This window comes from Dicentrarchus labrax, unplaced genomic scaffold, assembly GCF_905237075.1.
Source record: "Dicentrarchus labrax unplaced genomic scaffold, dlabrax2021, whole genome shotgun sequence".
Taxonomy (NCBI): Eukaryota; Metazoa; Chordata; class Actinopteri; family Moronidae; genus Dicentrarchus; species Dicentrarchus labrax.
The window spans coordinates 11559318-11568924 of record NW_026136708.1 but is presented as its reverse complement, the minus strand read 5'-3'; the positions used below and the strand labels follow the sequence as shown (position 1 = coordinate 11568924).

Sequence of the window (9607 nt, the reverse complement as noted above, 5' to 3'; positions counted from 1 at the left end):
CACCCTGGCAGCACTTAGTAGGCTGTCTTCTACAGATTTGCAGTCAAGGTTTGCAGGACGATATGGCCGACGGCTCTCTGCCCTGACAATCCAGAACCGACCACACGCAGTCAATCTCCGGTCTCATAGGGCTGCCAGGAATCCTACCATGACTGCCCTTCACCATCAGGCCTGTTTGCACTGGTGTCGGCAACACGTGCACTGGAACCTGAACATGTGGAGGAACGTTATGTTCAGTGATGAATCCAGATTCTGCCTACGGCAGTGGGATCATAGGGTCAGAGTGTGGAGAAGACGCGGAGAACGCTATACTGATTGCTGCACCGATAGAATAACATCTTTTGGTGGAGGCAGTGTGATGGTGTGGGGCGGCATCTCCCTCACTGGAAAAACGAGGCTTGTCATCATTGGAGGCAAATTCAATGCAGAGAGATATAGAGATGAGATTCTGCAACCAGTGGCAATCCCATATCTCCACAGTCTGGGACCGAACTCTATCCTCCAAGATGACAACGCTCGCCCCCACAGGGCGGGGTTTATCAAAGACTACCTCCAGAATGTGGGAGTGGAGAGGATGGAATGGCCTGTCAGCAGTCCTGACCTCAACCCCATTGAACACTTGTGGGATCAGCTTGGGTGTGCTGTTCGTGCCAGAGTGACCAATACAACCACGTTGGCTGACTTGCGACAAATGCTGGTTGAAGAATGGGATGCCATCCCACAGCAGTGTGTGACCAGGCTGGTGACCAGCATGAGGAGGAGGTGCCAGGCTGTTGTGGCTGTGTATGGTTCTTCCACACGCTACTGAGGCTCCTGTTTGTGAAATGAATAAATTGTTAAATTGCCAATATGTCTTGTTTCTTCAAACTTCAATTATCCAATCCACCAAACACCAAACAAGTCAATGGCAGAATAAGCTGTTTGGCATTGGTAGAGAAGATTTGGCAAATTTTTCATGGGCGCAACCCACATACTCAGCTCTGCTGCTCATCCCACAAAATGCATGTTCCCTACAAATGGGGCACAATTTGAAAGGGAACTAAACAGGCTTTCCAACGGTATAAGATTTATTGCCAAAAAGCATTGTTACCACAGAGAAATAATCAACACAAATTTCCTTACTTTTTTTGTATAAGTCAAACAGGAAAGAAACCAGTACCAGAAATGCCAACCCAGTTCTGTGATCTATCAAGTAAAACGGCAGGCTGTAGTTGCAGGTGTCCTCCAGGGGGAGGCGGTGTAGGACGAGCAGAGCAGCAGGTTTGTGAAGATGTTTGATGGAATAAGAAGATGAAGAGTGAGTGATGAAGCTGCAGTGTGGTGTAAAGATCTAATGTGTGAGTGTGTGTGTAGTGAGAGCAGTTTATTGGCGAGTATAAAAAGACTGGGTCCCGCTGTATTACTCAGGCTGCACTACAGCGTCTATTCACAGGCGCGATCCCACTACTGAGCGGCACGGGGGCTTTGACCTGCTCCGTTTCCGACCTGGGCCGGTGCACCCCTCCTTAGGCGACCTGGTGGTCCCGGGCTCCCCCAGGAGCACCATATCGATACCGAACTTAGTGCGGACACCCGATCGGCATAGTCCGCTGCAGCTCAGAGCTCCTGAGCTCAAACGATCCGCCAGCCTCAGCCTCCCGGTAGCTTGGATTACAGGCGCGCGCCACCGCACCCGGCGACAGACTCACGAGCTCACAGGGCTTTTGAGTTGGACTAATGTGACGTCATCACGCAGCGCGTAAAACAAACTGCAGCTGCATTGATGAAGGTTGATAAAGCCTCAAAACTAAAACAAGCTTATTTGTTTGTTTGTTTGTTTGTTTGTTTGTTTATATTTTACCGACAGAGTTTATTTATATTTTATATGTTTATATATTTAATAATATTTGAGTGTAATCTGCTGATCTGCCTGTTTGAACAGTTTCATTACATCACTGTCTCTCTACTGCACCAGAATGTCATTTCAACTATTATCATTCATTTATTTAAAATAAAGTTAGTTAATAATGTCTCTTCTCTGAAACACAAACTAGGACTGTCTGACTTCTCGTCCCCAGGAATTTATGATTGGAGTTGAAATGAGCAAAAATAAATCAATAACCACAGAAAATAACATTTCCACTCTGACGCCTCCATCATGATGTTACACAGACAGCAAACACACAAACCGATCACCATCACATGCAATCAAATGTTACATTCTTGTGACGGATAAATATGATTCTGACATTTTCTGTTCTACATCAATTATTCTTTCCTTCCACATTTCTAATCGGGGTTCAGCCACCTTTGTTTTTCAATCTGCTGTGTAGATAAAATGTATTATTTCAGTAGAAGGAAACAGTCAGTGTGCAGCTGAAACAAAGCCTCACTGGATGTGTTTGTACATAAGATGAAGTCAGTACAGTTTATTTCTGTAAGAGGTTTCATCAGCGTGTGTCAGCATGCTTTATCAGTAGGGAACAACTCCTTCATTCTTAAACAGTGAATTAAATACATTACATATACATTGTTTTCTATTTAATATACGTGCACATTTTATTCTTTGGTTCTATGTTCTGTGCTTTATCATCTGCTATATGCTGCTGTGTGTGTCTGGTACCTGATCTGATCCTCGAGCTCTACTGACTGGGTCATTATTTAATCAAAATATTAAAACAATGACCATCAGTCTTTCTCCACAAGCCAACATTGTTAAGAACATGAGAAAGGATGAGACGAGACAAATGTAAAGTTCACTGTGGAGTATTTTTAATATTCTGAGAGCATCAGCGAAAATCTGACAGTTCGTCTTACAAAACACTTCTCTTAAAAATCTGTCTTTACGATACTTTAAAATAAAATGAAACAACAGTGAAATCTGAATGAAAATCCATCAACACAGACAGAGAACATCTTCCATAGCTCCACAGGTTAACATGTTAACCGTCATCAGACTTCTGGCAGAATCCCAGGACTTTATTAGCTGTGAGACAGAAAGATAGACAGCATTTAGTACATGCAAGAAATACAAATGTCTTTATAAGCTGCATTTCAACCTTGAAGGGAAACATCTGTATTTCTTAACCTGGGCCCAGTAATTTTAACTCATAGAACACGAGGGTTGCTGGTCTAGTTTGTTAGTGTTAAATTCACTAAATAACACAAACAAACAAAAACACCAAAGTCACACAATAACACAAACTGATTGAAGCAGCAGTAGACCAGACACTCCAGTGTTGTGCTGAGGTAAAATTACCGTTTTTGCCAATGGAGTCTGGTGGCTTTTAACGACAGGAGATATAATGACGGTTTCAAAAATGATCTTACTCTTGAACAAAAAGGTGTATTTCTGTAGAGATCCTTTCCATAATGTTGTTAAACACCATAACAATCTGAGCCTGTCAGCAGCAAGTTGTAGGATTATGTTGCAACCCTTCAGGCAGCTGCAGCACTCTCACTCAATACCGGACCAGTTTTTAAAAACGTAGTCACTTAATGTTTTTATTTGTAGAAAATTATTATGCAGGAAATACTTCTGTCAACAGGCTAAAATGTGGAATTTAGTATGATGTGACATTTACTTTGTATAACTCCCATGTGTTCACCTGCTCTGTGTTTTTGTCCACTTCAGGGCGTGTCTCGGAGGCACAGATGTGGTCGGGTGGTAGAAGGTACATCCGGATCGTTTACACTGCGCCGCAAAGCGACAAGGCTGTAGATGAGAGGAACAATATATTGAAAGGGCTTCTGCAGGATGTCTTGACTGGAAGCATAAGTGCAAAAAAAAATCAACTAAAGCACTTGCACTTTAATCTAAATCATACATGCCTTTCAGATTACAATTACAGAATCAAAGCTCCACATCTGTAGGTTTTACCTTAGGATGATAAAACGGACAGTCCATCTTCTTGCAGTCTGGGAAGAAGCGACAAACACTGGTGGTTTGCACTGGCTGCACGGCTGTGACCACAAAGAGTCAAGTTAGAGATACATTTTTCAAAACTGTGTTGTGGGCAGAGAGAGGTAGAGAAGTGTGTGCTGGATCACAGAGGTAATGAAGGAGTACCTGGCCTGGGCGGGGGAGCAACTGTGCTTCTGCGGCTGACATGAGTGAAGGGGCACTCTGGCTTGGTACACCTGGCGTCGTATTTACAATTAGGATGAACAAAAAGGCATTTATCCCCAAACTTGCAGCTGGGAAAAGTCCTGCAGAAAAACAAAAACACATAAAAAAAAATCATGAAAAACGATTGAGTGAGTGTTCAGTGATTAAAGCTCCACCATCATGTCTTCAGTTTATACTCACTTGCACTGTGTTGTAGGGTGATGGTACACACACTCATCTCCACTTTTACAGACCGGCCAGAACTTGCAGCGCTCCATCACCTTCTGTTTCTTTAAAGGGACGGCATCGTCCTCCGCCATCTCAATGTCCATCACATCAGCTGTCAGGAGAAGACAGAATGTAAAGGTTTCATACAGCCAGGCTTTTGAGCCTTTATCATCACATCTAAACTGTTAATATAAATGCAAAAAAAAAAGTTCCCTTTATGGCCCAAAGCAATCAGTGTATATTACTTTATTTTACCAGCTGTTCACATTAACTTTGATTTTATATTTTGATTATAATTAATAACAATAATTTCATCAGGAGTAAAAAAGGTGAAAAAGATGCAAACTCGCCAGGGGTGGATTTGCAGCGTTTTAAAATGTGGATTTACAGTCAATTTTATCATGAGGACACAGGACCTCACCCTAGAATGAATGAACAAATGATTGCAGATGTGTCTCGATCAGTATACATTCGAAAATGAGTACAGGGGTTTCACAAAGCTGGGGGAAGTGGGCTGCCATCCTCTGACACTTTTTATATGAATGTTATGACATAGAGTAACTGCAAATGGTTGATTCTATCTCAGCATTGGCGTAACAAGGTTCAGGGTGAAACAATAAAGGATGTGTTGAACCCACAAAATGCAGATTTTCATAAATTTGGTAAAAACATCAACATAAACACCAGCACTGATGTGCTGTTTCATCACAGTGCAGTCAGCTAATTTAGTTCAACTCAGCTTTAATAGTGCAACGGTCAATAACTAAGCTCCTAGACTTTTGTTTTTTAAAGCTCATTCCCTATGACTCTGTCCTTGTAGTTCCAGACTCCCTTCCCCCATGAAGGGCGAGTAAACAATTTTTGGTTTAAACGAGTGATATTAAACACCAGATTATGTTGAAAAATCCAACATTTTTCAAGGAGAATATTCAAATTCAATCATTCCTAACCTTGAAAGGATAACAGTTAAAATTAAGAATTTTCCAAACTTTCAAAACTTTGTATGAACCATTAAAGGGATATGAGGGATGTGACCAAAAGCTTTAATTCAGTACACAACCTTGTGTGCAACCACTTTGTACCTTTGTTTGAAATGTGCGATAGAAATGAAGTATTTATCATTCCGGTATTACACCAAACTACAGTAGAGAATTATTGTGATCAGACCCCACACCTTCTGATAATGGGACTCCTCCCTGTAGTCTGTGAAGGATGCTGACTTTGGGCTCTCTGTTGACGTGGACGGTCGCCTCCGTGACCTTTGTGGGCGGTCTCACGTCCTCCAGCTCCATCTCACAGTCTGCAATATTCCCCAGCGGGCTCGGTACCCCGTCTAATGTCACTATGAACTTGGGGCTGGCAGAGTCGCCCCTCTCCTTACTAGTGTGAGAGGGAAATTCCACAGAGCAGAAAAGATAAAATAAAACATACGACAAATCAATAATCGCACACACTTAAGGCCTATTTATAAATGGACAGATCTGTGAGCATACTCTTATAATGTGTGTATGTGTGTGTGTGTGCGCGCATACCTGGCCTGGACAGTGCGTGGCAATGCAGACAGGACATCCTCTTTGCCTAAAGACTGAAGACGCTGCTGGCTTCTGGCTTGAGGTTCTTGTAGTTGCGGTCGACTCACTATGAAGGAACGGGTGTCAAAAGTCTTTGCTTCACTGCCTGTGGCGACCTCAACGCCTAGAGGTACATCACAAACACACACATCCCACTGTAAATGCATGAAGACGATCCATTAAGCGTCTTTAGGGATATTTATCATTAGTTACTACTTTTAAATTTGTAAGAAAAAACTTTTATTGTTGCACTTTTCTAAAGTTGGCCCATAGAACAAACAACACCCACCATAGTCACTCTGCTCTCCTCCATCATTGCTCTCTGGTAATTCCAACTGGAGGCGTGAAGCTAGAGATCTCACTGGGGCTGGGTAGAAAATGTAACAAACATAATAATCACACACAAAGAATAATAATCACATCAAAAAAACATACAAAATTGAATGTTAGTTCACTTGAAATAATAGAGTCAGTGGCAATTTCCCAGTTATCCTAATACTTTAAATACTGAAAACATTTAATATTTAGTTCATTAGTTTACCTCTCTAAACAGTAAGTATGTAAACTATGATTCCGGCTTTTCGTGTGTTTAAAGCTGTGATCAGCAAAAGGCACCCCACACGCTGTACTAATCATACTCTTCACGTACCGGGTGTTCTGGAGGGAGGTAGCTCTGTGGAGGTGTAGGCCTGAACCCTGGGGGCCAGGCTGTGGAGGTGCTCCTGGACCAGCTGGATGGCCGCAGTCATCTCATCACTGCTGGCCAAGCGAGTACGAGGTGCCACGGGAACAGTCTGTCTCTGTGGTACTGGGAGGGGGGAAGAGAGGTCAGTGTAATGAAAGTGGCGATAACAACTGAGACGTTCATGGTAACACGTTAAACGTACTTGTAGGGTAGGCTGTGGTTTTGGTGATTGAGTCCTGAGCCTCAGAGATGGCCTTCAGTATTAGATTCCTGTTGGCTTGCTTGCCTGGAGGGAGAGTAGGTCTGAAACAAAAGAAACAATAGCAATGTTAAAGCCCAGTAAAGAATGTAAGCTGACCCGTAATTCAAAACAGAAGTCAGTGCTGGATTATCTGTTGTTGTTCCTTTTAAGTAAGTCTAATCACAAGTCATTATAGTTTTGAATTACAATCCTGGTTTTCCCTCTAATATGTTTACCATATAATCATTCAAAACATCATATGAGGGATTCACACTAACTTGCGCTCTGGTTTAGAGGGTAGGGACACTCTACTGGACAGGCCTCTGCCTCCGTAGCCCGTGTCCTCCTCTTCCACGTCATCGCTGTCCTCTTCTGCTGCTCGGTTCACTCGGACCACTGAACTCGCTACTGGCGCCTTACGCTTTCGTGACAACTCTTCCTGCTGAACCAAAGATGGCAGAAGATTGTTATTACAGGTCCTAACCTGTCTGACAATTTGTCAACAGAGAGTGAGCATCGCAAAAGATCATTTGTGTATACATCTCATTGAATCGTACCTTACTGGATCCGGTTCTGGAGGTTCTGCTGCCTCTGCCGTCCTGCTGCCTGCTGTGAGAGGATCCTTCTGTGGATCGACACGTCTCCACAGAGCTTACTGATGTAAACCTGCTCTGACCCGGTCTGTAGATTTCAGCCGTGGGTCTACTAGCTGCACCGCGTGTTCGACCGTGGTTGGGGCCTAATTCCACAAGGTCTTCAGCAATGAGATCATCATCCATCTCTGGTTTGATGTCAATAACAGCCTCTGAGGGGAGCAGCTCTATGAGGGGCTTAACAGTGGAGGTAAGTCGAGAAGAACTCTTCTCCAAGGAGCCTCTCCTGATAACAAACAGAAGAAGTGTTATAATCTGCACGTGTGCTGCTCGAGACGATGAAATACAAAACAGTGAATGTCAGGCACATGAGGACAAAACAAAATAATTAAAGCTTTCCATCTGGCACCTGCTTTCATGAGCGGAACTGGACACACGTGCCTCAGTCCTGTCAGAGCGGGAGCTCGACACCGCCAGCACCTTCGCCTCCTCTGGTCTACTGTCTTCACTTACAGATGATCGGCTCTTCCCGATCACAGCAGCACTGTCAGACGGGAGCTGATGTTTGAGGGACGCAGGCTCTGTAACAACCATACAGACAAGTGGAGGAAGACAACAGCAGCTTGTGAGAGACACTGAAACTAAGGGTCACTAGCTGATTAAAAAGTGTAGAAAATCGTGAACGTTCATTCAACGTCTAACTTACCGACTGCAACAGATCTTAACTTCTCTAGGACACCCTGTAGCCTAAAAATCAATCAACAAACCCACGTTACAACAAGAAGAGAGTAGTGTTGAGAATCAGTGTTACAGGTGAAAAACAATGGGAAATTCAAAAGGCAGGAATTTGTTTTGGTCGTACCAGGCTGTGAATTTAATAGTGTTGTTTCCGAGGAAAAGGGAAAGATCATCAGCCATCTGTTGTGAGGTTTTCTTGTTTGCCACCATCACCATGATATAGTCAGGAAGCTCTTCATCTGAATTCGTAAAGAGGGGAAACATACTTGTAACATTTAATGTTTGACTGGATTCCCAAGCAGCAACAAGACCTGCATTTTATTCACTTACCAATATATGCACCGAGCTCTTGAAGCTTGCCCTTGATAGCAGCCTAAAACAGACCAAAAGTAGAGCACAGATTAGATGATATCAAGCTAAATAAATCATGGACAGCATGCGTGCTGCACTGATACCATTCATTTCCAAAGCTACAGCTACCCAACACCCGACCACTTAGCATTTACGTATAGTTACTACAGAAGTTAGCTAAAAACAAACAAACAAAACGTCTCTAAATGTCTGCTGGACACGTTAGAAAGTGAGAAAGCCCACCCTGCCCCGACCTTGTAAATAAAAACCTTGTTACCATTCTGCACGACACACAAAATGCGCTAGCTAGCAAGCTAATGCTAGCTAGCAACGTCTACGCTACGGTAGCCTTTACCAGGCTTTAAGTTCGCTTTAAATTCCTCATATTGAGCCCGTAAAGGTACCCACTCTTATCTTCTTGCTGATCTCTGTCCCGATCTCCATGTTTGTCGTTTTATTCAAATACAAAAAGTTATAAAAGAAGCAGCTGTTTTTTTTTTTTTTTTCAGCTACAACGCTAACAGGCAGAGACAAATGTGACGTATGCTCACGTGGTCGACGAAGGAAGCCGAGCAGGGACAAAACTATCTAGCTATTTTTTTTTTTTTTTTGTAGTTTTATTATCCGGCTATTATCTCAACTTTTAAATTCCAGATATTAAAGTACTGCAAAATGGGTTATTAAGCATTACAGTAAGTTATTTAAAATATAAAAATATCATTAAAAAAACTAATAAAATCACAAATACATCAGCAGTTGATTAAACCCCTCCCAGAAATGAGACAAACAATATATGTCAAGATCCACGGAAAACAATAGAGAAAAAAAACTAATTTCATATACTCTTTTATTTCAGATATTTTAATACATATATATAACATAAATATAACATTCACATTTGGCAGGATGGTTAATAACACTTGTTTCTTTGGTGTAGGAAACTCACAAATTATTTTTGCTTTACATGGATTTTAAGAAAAAAGTTAAACAAATGAGTTCAGATGCTGCAATAATCTTTTTGTAGTCTTAGTAGTTGCACTGTGCAATGATAATAAAATTAATCTGAATGTGAAGAAAATCTGGAGACCTTGTTTCTTCAGGAACACAGATTAA

At 42.2% G+C, this 9607-nt stretch overlaps 1 protein-coding gene across 3 annotated transcripts; it reads right to left on the bottom strand.

Moving 5' to 3' along the window:
* Nucleotides 1-2729: 2729 nt before the first annotated feature.
* Nucleotides 2730-9049, bottom strand: zc3h14 (zinc finger CCCH-type containing 14). Of its 3 annotated transcripts, none has more exons than XM_051409476.1 (17): nt 8903-9049; nt 8474-8516; nt 8268-8382; nt 8112-8152; nt 7815-7986; nt 7370-7691; nt 7091-7254; nt 6774-6874; nt 6536-6694; nt 6176-6253; nt 5848-6010; nt 5490-5695; nt 4289-4427; nt 4049-4188; nt 3860-3942; nt 3564-3694; nt 2730-2965 (listed from the first exon to the last, which is right to left on the bottom strand). In XM_051409476.1, the coding sequence occupies exons 1-16, from the start codon at nt 8936-8938 to the stop codon at nt 3584-3586; spliced, it is 2073 nt and encodes a 690-aa protein (XP_051265436.1). In that variant the 5' UTR covers nt 8939-9049; the 3' UTR covers nt 2730-2965; nt 3564-3583. The 3 variants fall into 3 exon arrangements, with proteins under 3 accessions (XP_051265436.1, XP_051265435.1, XP_051265437.1); XM_051409475.1 differs by having other exon boundaries at nt 3588-3694; XM_051409477.1 differs by having other exon boundaries at nt 3588-3694; nt 7091-7251.
* Nucleotides 9050-9607: the final 558 nt, after the last annotated feature.